The following is a 21,755-nucleotide window of genomic DNA, read 5'->3' as shown; positions in this document are numbered from 1 at the left end:
ATGGTAACCAGAAACCCCCTGTGTTTTTTTCAAGTTTGTTTCTGTCGCGTTTAGTGAAGCGTAATTGGCACAGACGGCTGTTTAAAATCACACAAATATTTCTCTGTATAAGTGTTTTTAATTTATTAATCGTATCGTACATCTGTGAGAGGCAGAATTCCCTCATTCACTACTATAGGGTAGGAGATAATATCAATCAGTAAATACAAACACTGCTAATTTCTTTCCATGGTGCTGACATGAAAAATATTTTGGTTCCGAAAATGTCTGCTGTCAGTCAGCCTGGTGAAGGCAGTTTGGCTGGCTGCCGTCCTCTCAGCTTTCCAGGAGCTGACAAACAGTTACCACTGTGGGCAGAGATGCTGAATGCAGGTCGAAGTCAGTGTGGATTTAAAACTATTATCTCCATGCCGATGATAGTAACGCTAGCAATCATGCAGCCCAACAAAATATGACTCCTGCGACATAAAAAATTCTCCATGTGCACGTGTGACACTTTTTTCTATTGAAAATTCATCATCATTTCTGTCGAGTGACACTCATAATGTGTTGCGCGTCCTTCTATGAATCAGGCTTAACATCTCTACATGCAGATACTGATATTTCTTGCCACTTTTTTCACATGTGAACACAACATTTACATACGATCACCTTATAAAACTGATATGGTGACAGTGTTGCAAGCAGTTCCCTGTTCATACAGCCAAAAAAACTGGCTTGTTCGCTGCTAAATGCTCCACTATGTTTATGAGGTATGCACTAACTTTGTCTGCTGTTTGGTGCTGAGCGATTTGTGCTCAGTGGGTTTATCAGAGCTTTTTCACTGAAACCAGCTGCATGTTGTGGCTGAAAAGAGGTTGATGTGGTTAGAGTGAATCAAATCAGTTACAGTGACAGTTGTGGGCCGTAAAACCAAAACAAGAGTGCATAGTAATTTCATGCATCGTTCATATTACACATATTGATTGTAGCTGCTTTAAAGCTCTAGCTCTAAGCTCCTGTGTCTGACAATACTTTTCCTCTGTTCCTCAGGACCTGGAGATTGTCTACTCGTATCTCCATGGGATGGAGGCCTTGTCGAACCTGCGAGAGCACCAGCTGAGGTTTGTGTATGCACACGCACACTCCTGGCACTTCATTAACATATCTTACAGCTTGATATTCCAATCACATGAATTTCAAATGCAAATTAAAACACTGACAACTCCTCAGTGTCTGCTCCATATAACGGTTGTAGTCAGGGGTGGAAAATTAACACGGAGCCAGCAGCCAAATGCTGGTGAAATTCGTCTGGTTTTCTAATCCAGCAGCCACTCTGCCCTACAACCACTCGTCGGCTGGAATTATTTTACTCACTGAAAAGTAAATCTGCTGCTAAAAAGGCAAAATGACTGAAATTCAGCTTTCACTGTGACTGGCACGTGTAAAAATACATTTTCCCGATTGGTCTAAAACGTTTAAAGCACAGTATTTTAAGCGTGGTTAATGCCATGTAATGCCAGTAATGGTTGGGCTTATCACTTCTTAAGGTAATGGGTGATACGATCTGTTGGTGCTCGTAGGTGTTACACATGAAATGTATACTATAAAGGATTGTTGGTTACTGTTTGGCTGTTTTGGTGTGGTACCTGTGGAACCAAAAGTAACCCTTCAGACATGGTACCTAAACCATTGCGTTTCCACCGCAAACCGTACCCTTAAATGTGGGCGGGGTTGTTGTCACTTACAGCCTCGTCCAGCACTCGTTGTATTTCCTCATTACCGGTGACACCAATGGAAGTCTGCACCTCGTTCATCGTCCACAGAAGGAGGCTGCATGCCGACATTTTCTGAACAAAATAAAACAGGCTGCAGTGAGTGTCCGTCCGCTTTTGACCCACTCAACAGACTGCAGTGTTCACAGCTCCACCTTTTAGTACCAGATCTGTGTGCTAGGTACCCCAACAGAGAGAAGACCAAAAATAGGGATGTTACGGAACAGTTCATTGGTACCATCCACAACTTTTCACAGTGCGAACGGAAAAAAAAGCGTACTGAACTGGACTATACCGTACTGCTCTGTGGAAACAGGCCTGCTGCTTACGGTCTGGCACCTGGTTGCTAACTTTTTCTCAAGTCCCAGCCTCACCTGAGCGCTGTCGGGGTACACACCCATAAAGGTCCCCAACACAGACAGTAAGAAGGAAATGAGAAAACTGAGAAAATGGGCCATAAGTGATGATTGAGAGGGATTACTTCTATATGAGTCTGAAAAACACAATTCGACAATCACGCCAATGTTATGCAGCATTTGGTGAAGTAAGCAGAGATTTAAAAGCAGACAGGGATTGACCTCCACCCCAAACTCCATTTTCTGTATTTCCTGATGGTGTGTTAACAACTTTAATATCTTTGGATTCTGGATTGCTTGCGCAAAAAAAGAAGAAAGCAATTTAAATACGTCACCTTTGGCTTTCCCCATTAGTTTCAGACTTTTTACCTTTTCCTGTATCAAAGTAATTAATAGTTAAAGCCCAGATTTCAGCTCTCACTATTTTGTTTACACTCAGATTCCATATCTGACTCTTTTTAGACTATAAACATCATACCATATGGAGCCGTTCTCTCTATTGAAGCACTTTTTTTTTTTAAATAAGACTGGAAAGACAAGTGTGTCTCTACATAAAAAGCTCAAATCTGCCTATAACGACCCTGATGTGAAAACACCGTTCTGATCTCCAAAGGTGATGTTGCCTTTCTGCTCTCCTGTCACCATGTCAGCCTTCCAGTCTTTTCTGTCTGGCGCAGCCTCTCCAAACACTGCATGTCAGAAGTCTGTTCCCAGCATGCCTTGTGTGCATACATGTGGATTATACTGGCGACGGAACAATGTAGCAGTACATGACCCGCGAGCTGGAACATTCCACTGTGTGACCCCTGAGAGGCCTCCCACCCTACAGTAACCCTTCTCCCTCCTCCCCTGTGCGGATCCTGAGGAATGTCCCCGTGGTCCCACAGACCATTCACCACTCCTGCCAACTTTGCTTTTCCCAACTCCAAAAAAAAAAAGAATAAAGAAAAAAAGAAATACAATTCCCAGCCAGCGATAGACATCCCACTAACTGTGGGATTAAGTTATAGTTCTTTTTTTTCCTCCACATTTCATCTGGGAGGAACGTGTTGTTTTTCCTATGTAGTTCCTTTTCACATCGACTTGTTTTTTAGAGCCAGGATTGTTTTGGTTTTTTTCGCCCGTTGTGCAATGGGGGGCTGCATCACGACGGCCGCCCCCAGCTATTTTTGAAGGGTTTTGTGTTTTGATCAGCTACTGTTTACTATACAGTAGTTGCCTGTCTGTAAAGTTGAGCAGGCGTTGTGGGAAAGCCTGATGTGGAGGACTTTTTCACACTTTATGATGAAGAAAAACGGGTTTGATTTCAAAATCATAGATGTGTGATATGAAAAATGTGAGCCATTATTTACCCTTAGAAAAGAACTGAGCGAAGAAAACAGTAGAGTCAAATCTTTGGTTGAATAATGATAGTACTTTTAAGTCATTGTTTATTTGTAGATGCTAATATGAAGAACAACATAACAACACTTTACTGATGGAAACAGTGGGAGCACAAAGTGAGTCAGTGTCTTACTGACACAGAGTAACCTCATCTGACCTGAATAAAAAACACTTCATTTTCAGGAGCAGAGGCATAAACAGTCTTGTGACTCGAAGGTGAATTTCTTTAAAAATCTGTCATGGTGCGGTGAATGAGTGATTGTTTCCAATGCTTTCATCAGTGCTGTCGTCAACAGCGAACAATAAAAGTGACTATGAATCACAAAAATAAAATCAAAATGTTTCATAACAATACCATGAAATATTACAAACAAACATAACAAAACAAAATTTTAGGTCAAAAATAAAACCCTAAGAGCTGACAATGCAAGATTACCCAAAACAAAAAACAGCTTTAAAAGATTGATCTCACAAAGAAAGTTTGGCCCTCTAAAATAAAGAGAGAGGGCTGTATACAGTTCACAGGCATTAAAACTCAAAGCAGCATCACCAGATTTTATAAGGAACATCTAAAAGAAAGGCAGTGGAAGATCTGAGACTTGTAGCTGGAACATAAAGAAAGACGGCAATATTTGTCCATAAAATAGTTACCAAGCACACTGTGTGTCATATCAGGATATTACCAGCAAAAGTGCAGTTGAGTTAAAAGTAGAGACATGTATCTGAAACTTTAGCAGTAAATGTCAGATTTTGGTTTGGGCCCTTTGCAATAAAAGATCAAAGGCTTCAGCAGGGCTGTAACAAACTTAAATATTCACCATGAGAAAACCCCCCTCTAGCAGTTGCTTCAATAGACCATAACACAGTGCAGTCAGAAGATCGTCACGCTGTGCTGTTAAAGGAATACTTCACCCCCCAAAATGACCATTTAAAATTCAATTACTGAACCTATCTCAGATGTCTCTGATGAACAAAGAATCCAAAAATGGAGAAAATTCTTGATGAACTGAAGTCATAGGGGTTTGTGTTTAACAACAGCAAAGGTATATCAAAACATAATTTTACAAACTCTGCACACAACCAGGGTAGTATTATCCAAGTCTCATTTTTTCAGTTGTATGTTCAGTACTTCAAAAGCAGGTTGTGCTTTCCGATGGGGAACTGAACTAAAATGACGCTTATCTGTGCTCTCTTAAAAACCAGACTATATTGACATTGTCATTTTACCTCAATGAACACAGGAGCTGCTGTTACCTTTGCCTCAATCAGTAGTTTGTTAGTGTTCTTGAGTGACTTTGCTGATTGCGAACTGACCCTTTAAAACACCAAAGTCACACAATAACACCAACTAGCTAACTGACTGAGGCAACGGTAAACCAGCAGACCCCATTTTCAGCAAGGTAAAATTATTGTTTTTGTCTATAGCGTCTGACTTTGGAGAGAGTCTAGATTAAGTTTTAGTCTTCATTCAGTTCCCCATTGGGAAGAGCTGTCTCTTTGAGAAGTACTGATACAACTGGATAGATTATACCTGGAATATACTGCACAGTTTTTGTGTTTTCTGATATAGTTTTGCTGTTTAGTTTTACTCACTCTTTGATGATCCAGTGTGCTTCAGTTGGTTGTTGTTGTTGTTGAGTTGCAAGATGACGCTGTGAACTGATTGTCTTGACTTTCACATTCATTAAATTAAAACAAAAATCCCCAAACAATCATTCCTCAAAAAAGCTGGCCTTTACAAAAACAAAGTTCTAACCAATGGTGTATTAAAGGACTTCATCAAATAATAATAACTAAGATTAACCCATCATTAACATATCGGCTTAAGACTGTAACCCCATGGCGTCTTCCACGCTCCAAACTCAATTCAACACACCTGCCTTTAATTAGGTTCCTGAGATGCCGGGTCAGATGGCACGTTTGAGTAACTCAAAAAAGTAATGGTAACTAAGGACTTGCTAGAAATGCAACTTGAAAACAACTTGTATCAGGGTAATAACACTTAATAAATATATAGATATCCATAAAATATTAATATCTTAAACATTTATTAGTAATACATCCGCTGCCTGTCTGTCATGATGGCTAAAAGTCATTGTAGGAAAATCACTAGTTGTAAGTTTGCAAAAAAACAAACAAACAAATGATTATCAAAGAAATTTTTCTTTTGTAGCATTTAGTATTTTAAAGCTTTGCCCTTGCTACAGCCAAGTCTCGATCTTTTCTTGATTTCTCTGTTTTGTAACTTTGCTAACCGACCAACCAGAGTTAATATTTCCTCCTATTGTTTTCTGACTTCCCCTCTCCCCTCCCTCTCTTCTCTGTCCCTGCAGGATAATGTGCGAGACTGTGCGTTACGAGAGACATGAGGCCAATGAAGTGCTCTACTAGTAAGTACCACAATGCCTGGAACTACATGGGTGTGGATGCCTGTGTGTGTGTGTGTGTGTGTGTGTGTGTAAATAAATATTGATGATATTGGGTCAGATACTTACATCTCTCCCAGCACATGAACACATGAAAAACAACTGGGGCAGCCAACAAAACAATATTTCAATTCTGTGTGATCAGAGCGCACTTTGGCTCGGGCCGTTACTCAGAGTTATTGATGAGCTGAGGCACGCCGGGTCCACACAAAAGAGCAACCTGGGGGACTTAAATGAAAACAAATGTTCATATAGCACAGAGGCAGTCAGTCGATGCCTTTATGAAGGTGTGTGTGTAACAGTGTCACGCCAAACCACTCTGCAACACTGCTGAAGAAGAAGTACCTAGGAGGGATTTCCACTCCACCTTCAACTTGTCAGTCAGTGTGTAGTTAATCAAGACTGAAAAAATTGGGCTATAACCACTCTTAAAATCATTTCCCTCAATGCTAGCTAGTCACCGGTGGTAACGCTGATATGCCTCCCCTTTTCATCGAGAGGGTTAATATGATTGGAAAGCTGTATTGACAGCTCCCTGACAGCTTCTGAGCGTGTTTGGACGCTTTTTGAAAGGCTGCCACAACTGTGGTGAGCAGAGAGCACACACAGTGTTTGTCTACTGTCACATGTTGACGTCCTCCGAACACCCATGGTGAGAATTAAGGCAGTTAATTAACGTTATCAGCCTCTCGAGGGGCTACAGAGGGCGCATTGTCCCTTTTCTGCCTCCTGATCCCCTGTGTAGGTTTTTGTGTGTGTGTGTGGGTGGGTTTATATGTATGTAAGTGTGTGTGTTGAGGGGTGATGGCGAAGAGTCAACACCTCATTAGAAGCCCATCGGCAGCGTGGGAGCTGATTAAACAATAGGAATGCAGATTAAGCTGTGGTCGCATAATAGACTCCAGTTTCAGCAAGATTCCCTCAGGTCCCACACACCAGTCACTACACACACACACACACACACACACACACACACACACACACACACACACACACACAGCAGCCTATAGCTCAGTAGCTTTCTTCTCATTTTTACTTATTAAATAGCATTCTTGGATAGTCTAGCCAAATTCCTGTTAAAATATGTAAATGTTCAAATGAAAACACTAAGTGGACGCACACAATTTACTTGTAAACAATGTTCTCAGATACAGACGGCTTAGTCTGGACTTAGTCTAACACCCCATTCAGACCAATACAGTGGCACAAGTCAGAGCTGCATCAGCTGACTCGCCTTCACGGCCCTCCTCCAGATTTGGGTTTTGACGATGGTGGACTTTGGCATGAATGTTTTCCTCGACACAATACCACAGAGAGACCTGATTAGGATGGAAATTAATTTAATGATATTGATCATTGAACATAATTTAATCTTGTTGTCAAAATTAGAGTAATAGAGACAGAGAGAAATAGACGACATACAAATGAGTGACAGAGGGCACAGAGATTGCACTATAGGGCCACTAAGAAGTCCCTTCTTTACGTTGTCTTTGAATTTTTGCATATAACCAAACAACAGTAGCATGATGCCTCCCAGTGTGTGAGTTTACACAGTATCCCAGCATCCCAGAAGCAAAAGAGGCTTGACAGGAGTGATGTGTAACACAACAGTTTCGGTCTCTGGCATGACATATAATACATCAGCAGTGCATGGCACCTATCCTCCTCCTTGAGTTAGCTGCTAACTGCTTCTAGCTGCTTTTAACATCCTCTGGTTGTCCCTTTTACACAGAAATCAATTTTTGTCAGGATCACTTTAGTCAAAGAAAACTTAATTTCCATTTGCATTATTATATTTGACGGTATGGCTCTGTTCTGGGGTCTCTCTGCCTTTCCTCGGGCCAACACAGAAAGCCTACGCGCCTGCATGGAAAGCGTAAGGTGGAGAGAGCACACCTCTCTGCCCTTTAACGCACTTGTGTAGAAAGCCTTAAGGCAGAGAGAGCAGACCTTTCTGCTCTTCAACATGCAAACAAGGATAGCCCGAGGCAGAAAGAGCAAACCTCTCTGCCCCTCCATTCGCCTACATGAAATGACATTGATAAGTTGAAAAGGAGGAGCTGGGGTGGAGGAGGTTTGCAAAGCAGCTTGCAGAGGAAGCAGCAACAGTGGGCAGGCCAGAGCAGTTTAAATAGGGCACCCTGGCCAACTGGTTGCATAGACAGGAATCATGTGATCTATCACCTGACTCCCCTCCATCAGTCAGCTGCTCCATCAGTTGACTGGGCTGTTTGAGATCAGCCGATGAGTATGTCACCAACATTTTCGCCAATATGATGCCAGAATAAACAGCAGTGTTTTCCTGACCATTGTAAGACCTGGGCGCAACAGTTCTCCATTGTTTTCTCTCACCAGCCCTGCCTACTTTTGCACACCAGTAACCCACAACTGCACTTTTGGAGGGGAAGAGGCACAGTTCTGAGAACCGTTAGCTTGCCAAGCCTTGGCAACAGGAAGTCTGTCGTTTACCCCTTTACAATTTCATCCTCTACTCCGTCAATCCATCAGCAATCCACCGTGCTCCCAGGCCATTTTAAAGGGTGTACTTGAATTATTATGCTATTATATTATCATTATATAAGTGCCATAAAATGGTCTCAAAATGACAATAATATCATTTATTGTGATTATTTCTGGGGCAATGTGTCGTCCAACAAAAGTAGTTACAGTGAAAGGCCTGATGTTTGGTAATAATGTATTAAGATGTTGCACAATACCTGGTTTATCAGTGATGAACAAAGTCTCTCTGCTAACACTGACAACCACTGATCAGCCTGTAACAGCTGTCACACGTGAATGCAGCCTTAACATGCGTTCGTTAGACCTGCATCATGTGTGCTTCTTATAGAAAACAGGTTTAAGAAGAGTAGAGGGGAGTAAAACTATACTTTGCTAAGTTTACCTCCAGGCTAAAGCATCAGAACACAGCAGGTTAGTGTCTTTTTCTTTATTGGTTCATTCAAATTGCTCAAGTGTTAAAGGCATATAGTTTCTAGTTGTGTGTTTTTACAACTGTTTATGTGTACGAGAGCTTGCATGCATGCATGCATGTGTGAGCCTATAAAAAGTCTGTCAAGCATCTTACTGATAAGAGCTGGGTGTTAAACAGCAGCAGATCAGATTGACTCTCCTCCCGTGCAAGATCCTAATCAAGTTTCTCTTGTGAAAATACAAGCTTTAACAGCCTGTCTTCATTTCCTCGTCTATTTATAACAACGGCTGTAATCTGCTTGGGAATGAGGCCTCTAAAAGTCAATGGGGGGATTTAATTGTGACAGTATCTCTATTAAGTTGTAAAAATTGTGTTGCCTGTACGTTGAGTCATATTTCAGATGGTTATAAAGACAGTTCATCTCCTTAAAATAAAAACGCACCTTCAAATGAAACATGCTTTTAGTAAAGCTGCAGTGATAAATGTCAGGTTTCAGGTCGAGTAATCAAAATGGCAGACTCACAAACTAACTTATAATGTAAGTGTACTTGTAGGGAGCATTCTTTACTATAGTGCATCTACATTGTCTGACCTTAGTATGTGCTGAGGTGAAGTGTGGGAATAACTTAATCCTGGAAGTGAAGGGAGTGAAACCAAAACATTACGGGAGGATGTTACTGCAAGTGTGATTATGTATCTTACTGTATCTTTACTGTGTAATGGATCTCAAACATTTTCTGGGAATCCAGTTGAGAAACAGTTAATAGACAATAAGGCATTATATACAGGAAAAACTAATGTTTGGACCCCCCTTGGTGCTTAAGTATATAATGACCAGACTAGAGTGATTAAATCTGGGTGGCAACTTATGATAATTTTCTTGATTTACTAGTGAATCTTTTTGTCTATAAAATGTCAATCACAGTTTCCGTAAACTTAAAATTGTGTCTCCAAATCACTTTTTTCTCTGAGCAAACCCAAGTATATTCAATTTACTATCACATGTGGCACATAAAAATCATCAAATCTGTACAGTTGAGAAGCTTTAATTTCGATTTAATTTAAATGTGTGCATATGATAAAATAAGACAGAAGAGGAAAAAAATTCCAATACAAAACCATGAGAAATTGTACAAGAAACTTACCTACTATTGAAATTAAAGGCTCTAAATTACTTACTTACTCCTTGTCTTCTTCCCCTATGGGACAAAGGCTTCAACGAGCTCTTTCCATTGCGTTCGATCCTTGGCAGCATGTTACGCCTCTCCCCATGACAGGTTCATCTTTTCCAACTCCAGTGTCACAGTTCTGTGCTAGGTGGTTTGGGGCCTTTCGGTTTTTCTTTTGCCTGGTGGTGTCCATCTTAAAGCAACTCTCGTGATCCGGCCCTACTCCATTCTTAGCACATGGACTAGCCATCTCAAAAAGGCTCTGTATGCTTACCACCAGTTTACAAACAGACATACTATTTCTAAAATATCTAGAAATGGAAAAAGAATATGATTTCCAGACAGGTAATACTAGATGGTAAATGGACCTGCACTTGTATAACATCTTTCTAGTCGTCCGACCACTCATAGGGATTTTTACATGAGTCGCTTTTTTATATGAGTCACATTCATTCATTGGTGGCTGAAGCTACCATACGAGGTGCCATCAATTTCTAATAACACACTCACACACCAGAGGAACAGCCATCAGGAGCAATTTGGGGTTCAGTATCTTGCCCAAGGATACTTCGACATGGTCATCCACTAATCTGAAGCTCAGTGGATGACCTGCTCAATCTTCTGAGCCACCCCCACCAGAGATAAGCCGAAACCACTGAGTTAAACAAGGAATACTTTCTGTAAATATTTGCCAATTAACTTTATGTCACTCGACTAATAGGTTAATCAACTTATTGTTTCAGCTGAGCAGAGATTTTTTTAACTCTTGAATCGAATAAGCTCAAATAAAAAGCTTCTATTTCTCTAATGCAGCTTTGAAGACATGAAAAGGAATGTTTCCTGCTGAGCTTTGGATGTAATTGACCCTGCTTCATATAAATTGGAGCAAGATTTCACTGTTTGGCAGCCATCTTTTTTCTGGATGTTCCCCTGATTTAAGAGATGACGGCATCCAGAAGAACATTTTTGCACAGAGTTAAATCCTGGCTCCATATTCATGTTTTTTTCTTTTTCTACAAACACCCGTGATGTTGGATAAAATCACTCAGATTCATACAAATGACCTAGTTAATGACCCGCACAGTCACAATCTCACTCTGACTCTCCCCAACAGTTGGCAGTCCCGGAGCAATGATAGGAGGATAAGGGTAATAGTTGTAAAAGTACTCATTTTTTCCTGCCTGGGGCTCCAGATTGCTAGAGTGCTCATGCTACATGCATGCGCACACACTCACACTCTTCCACAGTCACACACACACTCCCACAGTCACACTCAATATCTCATGAAAACATCCCATGCTGTGAGAGCATCCAGAGATTATAGTACTAAAGCCCTCCTGAGATGGAGGCTGACCTGGCACATTTAACAGAAGCTGGTGAAGAGGGTTAGTACCTTCTGGTCGGCTTTTAACCTCTTCCATGTCAGCTCTTTCAGTGCAACCCTTAACCTTTGACCCTCATTGGTCTGTGTAGTCCAACTGAAAACTCTGTACTGATACAAAGTGATGGTGTTTTGCTGCTTTCTGTTGGAGTTGTAGAATTAGCTTGTTTGGGAGTCTTTTTGTAAACTTCAAACTACGGGATTGGAGTCAAATAATGTAAGTAGGTAATACATTAAAAAACATTTGAATGGACAGTCAGTCAGTCAACGCAAAATTAATTGGCAGTCTTTTTTCTTTTATGATAGTAGACTGAATAGCTTCAGGTTTTGAACTGCTGGTCTGACAAAACTCAACATTTAAAGATGCCATCTTGTACTCTACTTTTTGGCTGTTACTAATTATCATTGAGAAAATTACTGTCAGGTCAATCGATAAAACTGTTAAACCAAATTGCAGTTATTTTGACAGATATTTCAGTTGCAGTGTGAGTTGGGAATTTAGAGGGAATGGTAAGTTCTGCATTTCATTTCACTGAAAAAGAAAATGATAATGCAATTTTCGCAGGGGTCTGTACCAAATGAACATGTTCCCCTACGTCTGGATTATGATGTGTAGGCCAGGGCTTCTTTGTAGCTCCACAATAAATCACTTATGTTAGTATGTTTTGACACATTTTACCCTGTCAAACAATTGCAGCTCTTTGGATATTGACATTTGGACATGTTACAGTTTCAATAATATTTCGATTAATTGTGCAGCCCTACTGAAATAATTTATTTTCATTCATACATTTAATACAGTTTTTGGTTTGGTTTGTCCTTAAGTACACAGACCACTTTGTTATTGTAAGCCTTCTTCATGGATCAGAATATGATCATGGCCCAGTACTGGATGAATTTATTAATTGGTGTGACCAGTCTTTCCTCCACATTAATGTGTCTAAGATCATTATTGATTTTCAGAGGAGGCCCTGCCCTCCTGCTCTTTGTGTGATCAGGGGGGAGCCGGTGGCAGCAGTGCAGCCGTATAATTATTTGGGCACTGTCTTAGATGACAAGATGAATTTTGATGTGAACACTGACGGCATCTGTAAGAAGGCAAACCAACCCCTTTTCTTTGTAAGGATGCCCAGGAGTGTAAATGAAGTTGTTCTCTTCCGCTGTTACTGAGTCCGTTCTTTCTTTTAATCTTTAATCTTTTAATCTGAGCCTTAAAAACAAGAACATGTTGGAACAAGTGGTCAAATTGTGCTGCAAGATCACTGGTGTTACTTTTAATAACCGACAGCATCTGTATGAAAAAGGTCACCTCTAAAGCTCGGTCTATTGTCTCAGACTCTCAGCATCCCCTCCATGTTGAGTTTCAGGTGCTTCCATCAGGGCGGAGGTTTGCCTCCTCAAATGTAGCGCTAAGCATTACGGCTCGTCCTTTGTCCCGTCTGCTGTCACTTATCTTAACCAGCGGCGACCACAAATTGTCCATGATTTACCCCTGACAGTGTGCGACACTGGATTCTGTGTGTTATGTATTGTACTGTTTTGTAGTAATAATGACTACTGTCTGCATCTCAAATTGCCCCTTGGGGACATTTAAGTTTACTCTACCTTACCTTCTTTTACTGTCTAAGCCTGCCTGTCTGAAAGTTGTGACTGTCTTTTAACTGCTGTTATAGAAACAACAACACATCACCCTTTGTGACCCTAATACTAAAATCCCATTTTACCCTCTCAGATAGCTACAGTATACGTTTTGATTGAAATTATTAAAGGAAGGAAAAGAAGAATATGTCTATTGTCAGTAGACTGACACAGTCCAAGTCAAACAAGCTGTTTCCTGGAGAGAAAAACAAAAACACTTATCTTACAACCATCAGTATGACGATTAGGTGTGGCGAACCCATCTGTTTAAATACACCAGCTGTTCTTTGACTTAACTTGATGTTGATGATTACGAACGTACTATGACAATACTAAAGAAGAACATTCAGCACACTGTGATATTTTAAAGAAGAACAGTTTGCACACTGTGATATTTTAACCCCTGGCTGAGGTTCAGAGCGACGCTCCCGTGCAGCTGTCGGAAAGTTGTCCCCCTCATACGGCTCCTGTTCTCCCGTGACACTGTGAAGCTCCTGGCCTTCAGAAACAATGTCACATGAGGGGAGATGAGGAAACTGTGTGGAGGATGGAACTGAAAAACCCATCACGTCCCAGTGACCAGTCAGCTTATATAATTGCTGACATGGAGACATTAGTCATCATACAAGTATCTGCAGTGGAAGCACATAAATTAGTCAAAATGACAGAAAAATGGCAGAATTGCAATGTACTGTATCTTAAATGATGTGGTCTGTAACACACAGGCATAATTTGAGCTTTTTCAATAAGGTGCTTCAGACTAGGGCTGCAACTAAGTATTATTTTCATTATCGATTAATCTGTCGACAATTTTCTTGATAATCAGTAGTTGTTTGGTCTATAACAGGTCAGAGAATGTGTTTCCCAAAGCCCAAGATGACGTCCTCAAATGTATTGTTTAGTATACAATCCAAAGATACTCAGTTTACTGTCATAAAGGAGTAAAGAAACCATGAAATTCACATTTTTAATAAGCTGCAATCAGAGAATTTTGACTTTATTTTCCCTTAAGAATTAAACTGATTTATCTCTGCCAAAAAGTTGCACTTGAACACGCCCCAAAGACTATAGCCAACGGCCAACAAACATGACAGTCGACAGATGTGTATATGGAAATATCTCTCCATACCAGCAGGCAGTGGTAGTCTGTATTTGTCATGTGATTGGTCAGCCTCTTAGCCAAAATCTTTAAAACTGGACATGTTCAAGCAGGAATATGATTCAAAGTCAGGGAGAAATAAACAACATCTGCAATCAAGATTTATTTTCCCAGATGTTAGCATGTAGCTACATGTAGCAGTGTTGGCTACGTAATGTAAACACTTACAGTAGCATGTCTGGAGAAGATGGTTTTATGAAGATATCTGTCAGGAGCTGACATCATCTTGTAGCCAAAGAAGAAAAACTTTGGAAACAGTGTTCAGAATGGTCTAAAGGAATTACTTTTGCATACATTTACCTCATTATTCGAAACTTCGACCATGTATAATATGAACATCTGACACTGTAACATTGAACAAAGCATAGTGGGTCTCCTGTTAAAAAAAAAACAAAAAAGAACAAGTCTAAGTTTAGGAGCGGAGGGAAATTTGAGATCGTTTCCCAAACAGAATGTCAGTGTTTGCAAAATCCCCAATCAGCTGGTCACAAAACCTTCCATTGTATTCAAACTGTGTAAAGCTTGTTTTTAGATTAAAAAAAAACAAAAACAAATGTATTTTTAGGACAATTGGACGATTGCAACAGTGGTGTGAATGTTTTATTTCACAATGTCACAGCAGCATTGTGGCATTGAGGGTCTCTTGAGAGTTTCATGGTGAAAACATCACAACAATAACACGTTGAAATGGGCATATTTTTAGTTGCTTGTTTATATTGGGCCTCTGAGTGCGCCTGTCAGACACTACTCTTGCTGTGAAACTGCTGTTATCCCACCATCATCATCAGTCCAAATACTGTGTACCCATTTACGAAAAGAGCATGAATAGTATCGATAAGAGACAAATGATTATATTATGTTAAAAGTCAAAAGTAAAGAAATGTAAGTGAATTTCTGAGTCTTTCCAACAATTTTGTTCACAGCAAGATGTGACTCAGTTTCACATTTTAAAAAGGGGGCATTTCACTCTTGAATTCAACTCTTGATTTTATAAAAAATTTGATCCACATTCCACAGAAGTCTTGATGCTATAATCAGCCGTCCCGCGTCATTTTACCCCTTTCCACCGCCTCCATGGCTCTCGTATAACCCGATTCCCCCGCTGCTAAAGGCTTCCCGAGGGGGTTTTGGTGGATGATGTTTAGCATTTGATGATCGCTTTCAGTACGCGTGACCCAGTTCAGTCAAGCTGTCGCGGCGCATAAGAGTCTCCTATCTCCTACTTTTTTTGGTGTTGTATCTTCTCTTCCTCCTCCTCAGCCATGTGAGGTGCTCCCCTCGCTCCGAGCATCTGCGTGCCAACAATTAATAATTGAGCATTTCATTCGTGTCATCTCTGATCGCGAGGAAGAGCCATAAAAGGATGGAAGGAGTCTGGAGGGAGGCGGGCGGAGATGAGCAGAGGGAGAAGGAGAGTGGATGCCGGTGGAGGATTTTGCACTGTGTCAGTAGGGTGTGCTGTCTACAGCCTCATTAGTTCTGCAAGGAAAGTGTAGAGAGGAGGAGGAGGAGAAGGAAGGAGGAAGGAGGGGGAGACTTTGTTCTCAGTGATTAGAAAAAAAACTCAGTCAGCACAGTGACGCTGGGTGTGAATATATGTGTGTCTGTGTGGGGGCGGGTTTATAATAAGTGCACCCATCCTTTACCTTTCTGTAAGCAAAAAGCACTCCCACCTTGCTGATGTCTGACTGGTCATTGATGTTGCTTTTCTTTCCCCTTTTGGTTTCAATTAAAAAGTCTCACTCAGACCAGGTGAAAACATTCAGGGATATTCACACGAGCCGCTGCCTTATTAACACCAGACCACCTCCAACTAAGGTCTGGTGTCAGCGTGATGAGCAGACGTTCTTGTTCTATAACGAGGTGACGATTTTAAGAGTCAGCTGGTAAACAGACAGATGGAGGCTTCACAAAGAGAAACAACCATTTGAATTTCCAGTCAAATTAATGCTGTGTATTCAGAGGAAAGACAATTACAGGTTTTCGCACCCTCAGGTGAAGCTTAACAGTAAAACCTGAACAGATGCAGAGTGATAATCATGCAGCAAATGTTTCTCGCTTTTTAAAAAAAACTTTTCCAAATAATGTGATGACTGTTTCTCTACTGTTTTTAAAAAAGTTTATTTCTCGCCTCATGGATGAGAAGTTTGACGGCACTCTCATGTCTGTACACTAAATAGCTTAGCTTAGCATCACTGACCCTGCACCTTCAGTGAGCCTTTTGCTGTCTAACTGCAGTGGACCTGGGCTTTACCATCCCTGATGCCACCAAATTCAGTATGTGGAAGGAGTTCGCGGGAGCAACTCCCCAAGCACGTCAGGGCGCTCAATAGGTGGCAGTGGACCCAGCACACAGCTAACCCATTAGTCACAGAGATGCAGAGAACCTACTTCTCATAGCTTCCCAGAAGAAGCCACTGCACTTGACTTCAAAATAAGAGCTGCTGAACTAAGATGTCTCTCACGTGAAGAATTCATTACAACTGTAAATGAGGGGGAACAGCTAGCTTGGCACTGTCTGCCTTCCAGCTCCTCTTAGGGCCGTGACACAAGCTGACGGTCGTCTATTGGTTGATGTCGCGCCATTGGTTAGCATCTGTCAACCCTTGTATTTGCGGTGTGTCCTGCACCATTGGAACTTGTCGGCCCTTGTTGGCCACTGTTGGCTTTTTATCGGCTGATGTTGAATCAGCGTAGGACCTGGCAGTGAGAAGAACTCCTCTAATAGAAGTTTAGCTCAGTGCACGAGAAGAGAAACAGAAGTAAGAAAAGCAAATAAACAACAAGAGTCAAGAGGAAGTGAGATCCAAACAAACTTGTTACATTATGTTAGATTTTTTTTTAACAATTAAATTCTTTAGCGGTAACAGTTCGTATTTGTTTGTGTTACTATTCGCAAGGGTGCGATTGATAGGGGAGAGGATCCACAATATGATATTATCACGATACTTACATCATGATTCTATGTTATCACAATTTTAGGTATGTTGCAATATGCTGAGCATTGTGACAATATATAGTGCGATATAGTACGATTTATTACCTTTTTTTAACTGTAAATTATGTCCCCAAAGGAAAACTTTGTCAACAACTGTTTTATCTGAAGTTTTCAGTCGGTTCACCTCACTTCAGCCATTTTTGCAGCAGAAAAATGCATGTAGTGGACTGCCAGAGCAAGTGATTTTATTACTCTCGTAGTCTACCCAAAGTTGAATTTGTATTTGTCTTATTGATAATTTAAATGATACTAAAACTGATACTTTACGATACTGTATTACCACACAAAAATATTGCGATACTATGCTATATCAATTTTTTCCACCATCCCTAACAAATAATGTACGTTGTTCTTTCAGCATCAGGTTGTGTTGTGCTAACTGGCTAATTAGTATCTTAAATCATCTTCCTGTTTTGCTATTTGAGTGACAAATACAGACTGCCGCTGCCTGCTGCTATGGAGAGTTTTGTCATGCAGGCACATATGTGCTAGTTTGCCATTGGCTGTAGTCTTTGAGGTGTGTTCAAGTACGACTGTTCGGTCGAGACACAGGCAACACAACAGACGACCTTTTTCGCCACAAGCTCTTTGATGTTGGTGTGGTGTGTATGGGCCATTAAGCTCATAGAAGACTGTATGGGACATGCAATAAAATAAAGCTTACTTAATTAGTCATGCATAGTTTATTTCACTGTTTAGTTAAGAAATGACAGATGTCACAATAAGTGAAACATTTAAACACTGAAATAATGAGTCATACAATCTGAGAAATTAATAATAACTTCTGCAGCGTAAGTTGAACTGAAATGGTTTGACAGCAGTTTTCATTTGGCGTGCCTCTTTCTGTCCGCCACTGCCGAAACTTCATTGCTCATGTCAAATTCCCAGCACCAGAGACAGATAATATCAGTGTTACGTGTCATGAGGATACTTCCCTCTTTAGATTTCTACTTCCTCTTTACTGTCACAGGGCTGTAAGGTGACATGTTTGTTAATCCTCAACTATTTGTGTCTCAAATTAAAGTCACACATTGAATCCTGTTTTTAAACCCATGTGAAAGTGAAAGCAGCAGCTCTCTCTGTGATGTTTGAACTGACCTGCATATGTTCTGTTTGTCCTCTGGGCCCTGTGGCTGGATGCATTTAAATGAAAGCAAGCATTAACTTCTTTATCCGCGTACATAGCATTTGTTTACATTCTCAGTAGGTTAACATACACGGCCTCTATGATAATCCTGCGTGTATTAACCATAGAAGATTCAGTGTATCTGCGCCTCATGAGATTATCTCTTTGCAATCCCTCTGATAGCCATGGAAGTCCTGAGATAAGTGAGATGAGCAAGAAAATGATACATTAAAAAACTGTTATCCTTTAAAAATTATCATCATGCTTTATTAACACTGTCTGTTAATTTAATTCCTGAATTTCATATTTAGTGAGTTGTTTCTCTGAAGGCAACTCCCCACCGCACAGTCTTTGATGTTCCCTAATAAGGCCTGTGGTTCACCAGTAATGCCACATAATACCTGAAAAAAGTGTCTTTAATATAAATTAAACTGCCAAAATTGCTGCACAAGCGTGGTGGGAGCGTGTGTGTGTATGTGTGTGTGTTTGTTTACCAGTCATGTTGTAAGATCCTGACAGCCAACTACATCATCCAGAGGTCAGTCTGAGTTTACTTCGTCTGCGATGCCCAATTTCCTCGTCTGTGTGTCTCAGCAGGGCCATGGGTGTGGGAGGATGAGAGATGAATCCTCAGTTCATTCATAGTTCTCTGTCTCTCGAACGCTCTCTCTGTCTCATGTTTTCTGCTTTTTACTTTATCTTTTTTTTCAAAGCAGTGATCTGTATTTAGCTCAGTGAGCAGGCTGACATTGTTGATGCATTAAATCGCAGCACCTCTACGTCACCACGTAGGTCAAGAGATGAATAGGTTAATCGTTTGGTCCACAAAATGTTAGAACTTATCACAGTTTCTCAAAGCACAAGTTGATGCCCTTTATTTATGTGTCCAACAAACAAAAGACAAAAGATATTCAGTTGACAGTCAATAAGGACCAACATCTCCAGCACATATTCACATTTGACAAACTTTAACCAGTGTCCTTTGGGCAGTTTTGCTTAAAGGGATAGTTTGGATCTTTTGAAGCTGGGTTGTACTAGTTACTTACCTGCAGTCAGTGCATTACCTACAGTGGATGGCAGTCAGCACACCCCCAGTTTGGAGAAGTAGGCTGGAGTGCAACAGAGAAGCTAAGCAACACACTGCTGTGAAGGGGGGGCAGCAACACAACCTATTGTACCCCCCCCCCCGACCAGCAGTAGACCAGCAACTCCTGTGTTCAGCAAGTTAAAATTACTGGTTTTGTCACTGGGGTCTGGTGACTTCGATGAGAACATAGAAGAGCATCTGAAGCCATTATCGGTTCCCTCCCTTTGGAACTGGCTGTCTGACAGAAAGGTAGAGCGCTGATAATATTCTCAATATAGCGTGCACTTTAACTTAAACTTAAATACATTTCATGGTGTTGCCCTTGTCCACAGTGGTGCGTTACTTAGCTTCCATGTTAGCACTTCTGTGGATGATAAGTACCTCATACAACCACACTTCAAGCATCCAAACTATCCCTTTAAGATTAATTAAAACAATTAATCAGTTATCAAAACAGTTGATTAATTTCCTGCCAACTGACTAATTGTTTCAGGTCTAAAAGATAGGACTTAAATATTTGCTCGCTTGGTGTTTTTCAGTGTGTAGCAGGGCCTATACACATGAGGAGTTTGTTCCCAATATACCATACAGCAAGTTCAAGAATATAATACTTGGCGTTGACAATGTAATAACGTGAAAATGAAGACAAAGTAGTCCATAACAGTATTATGATATTGTTACATGACTAACTTACAATCTTTTACCTGTGCAAGATTTATTTTTGACATTTAATATACTTGTGAAAAAGTAGATATTGCTTTAAAACTGGAGAATTTCTGTTAATATATAGGCCTATATTTTGACAATTTTACACAGTGTCTTACCCTATTCACCTCAGAGTTATAATGTTTTGTCCATCCGTTGCATTCTGTGATCATTTGTGCTCATTGTCTCTCTTTCTGTCTTGCAGTCCTGACGACATCGGAAGCTGCTGGTACATCCTGTTGTCTGGCTCCGTCTTCATCAAGGAGTCCATGTTCCTGCCCAGAAGCAGGTAAGATCACCGGCCATTTTAGATCAGGTGCCATTTTTAAGGCTTGACTTTGGCACCAACATCCAAGCAGCTTCCTCCCTTCAAAGCCTATTTAGAGTAGCCACACAGGGAGATAAAAAACTAATCCTGGACTGGCCAGAGAGAGACAATTTTAATTTAAACTATCTTGAAAAAGTTTGTATCCCCCTCTTATCACCTTGCTCTTATCCAGATGAGTAAACAGGGGTGATGCCTTTTACTTAAATTGGCTTTTTAAACACTATTTGCAGGAGTAAAGGTTACAAAGGAGACACCTGCTTGTTGTTAAATTCTCAAAAGGAGATGTATAAATCAGATAATTGCTTTTTCTACCACAAAAAAAAAAAAAGATTTTATTTATGTTGTCACAGAGGAAAATCACTCGGGAGAAAGAGGCCGCTACAACTTTTGTTTCAATTTCTTCCAACCACAGAACAAACTGTTAATGTATTGATCCCAAATATTGGGTCACAAATTGGTACACAAGATTTAAATTTGCACTACTTGCTGGTTTAATCCAGAAAAACCCTGATATTCCAGTGCCTCCCATACACAGTGTGTCTCAGCTCAGAGAATGTTGCAGGGCTGGTGTCTTGCACTATATTGCAAGGCACCAGAAATGGCTTCAGCACATTTCCCGCAATTCTAGAGAAACAAAGCATTCATAGTGCCTCTCCTGCATAAATGCTCTGTGTGGTTCCCCAAGGAATAGTCCTGAACAAGAGGAGATGAAGAAAGACGGCATCAAATGTGCACCGACGGTACCAAAAGATGCATGAAATTCTCTTAAAAGACAAAATAAAGTCTTTCTGAAAAATGTTACAAGAGAAAAATAGCCACGCATAAACCCACATACCTGCAACTGTAGAGAAGCAAAGCATGCACAGTGGATCTGTCTTTCACAAATACTCTCTGTGCATGTGTAACACTATAAACACTCACTAAGGTCCTGACAGAACAATAAAGCATTGCAGATGACTCTGCAGACCTACAACACACATCTCAGATATCTCTCCCAATGAGCAGATTTATGTATGGAAATAAAAGAGACTTCAGCTCCAAGATGTAAATATATCACTTCATTCAACTTAAACAGAGAAAGTAAACTTAGCAACCTCCCCAGGAAGAAGTAAAGCAACACCCCCAGTTGTTAAACTAATATAAACACTACACTGCAACTTTCTGTTAAACCAGAAAATAATTTTCCTTCAAGTGTTTAAAGTCTGCATCAGGACATATTTACTGCCATAGAAATATGTTAGAAGCACTTGAGGAAGAGTTAGAAATATTAAAAATATAACAACAGAAGTGTCGACCTCAAAATGATTTTTACA

At 40.5% G+C, this 21,755-nt stretch overlaps 1 protein-coding gene across 10 annotated transcripts in view; it reads left to right on the top strand.

Annotated features, from left to right (window-relative positions):
• rapgef2b (Rap guanine nucleotide exchange factor 2b) overlaps window positions 1-21,755 on the top strand; it is a 151,632-nt gene that overhangs the window by 37,492 nt on the left and 92,385 nt on the right. For all 10 annotated transcript variants that reach the window (XM_049585093.1, XM_049585100.1, XM_049585097.1 and 7 more), the window contains exons 2-4: window positions 1,033-1,103; window positions 5,827-5,883; window positions 20,320-20,403. In XM_049585093.1, coding sequence (XP_049441050.1) covers window positions 1,033-1,103; window positions 5,827-5,883; window positions 20,320-20,403 — 212 coding nt within the window. The remainder of the gene's footprint in view (window positions 1-1,032; window positions 1,104-5,826; window positions 5,884-20,319; window positions 20,404-21,755) is intronic.

The sequence above is a fragment of the Epinephelus fuscoguttatus genome, linkage group LG9, assembly GCF_011397635.1.
Source record: "Epinephelus fuscoguttatus linkage group LG9, E.fuscoguttatus.final_Chr_v1".
NCBI classification, from domain to species: domain Eukaryota; kingdom Metazoa; phylum Chordata; class Actinopteri; order Perciformes; family Serranidae; genus Epinephelus; species Epinephelus fuscoguttatus.
Note: the sequence above shows the minus strand (reverse complement) of the source record. Positions and strands in the feature narration are given on the sequence as shown.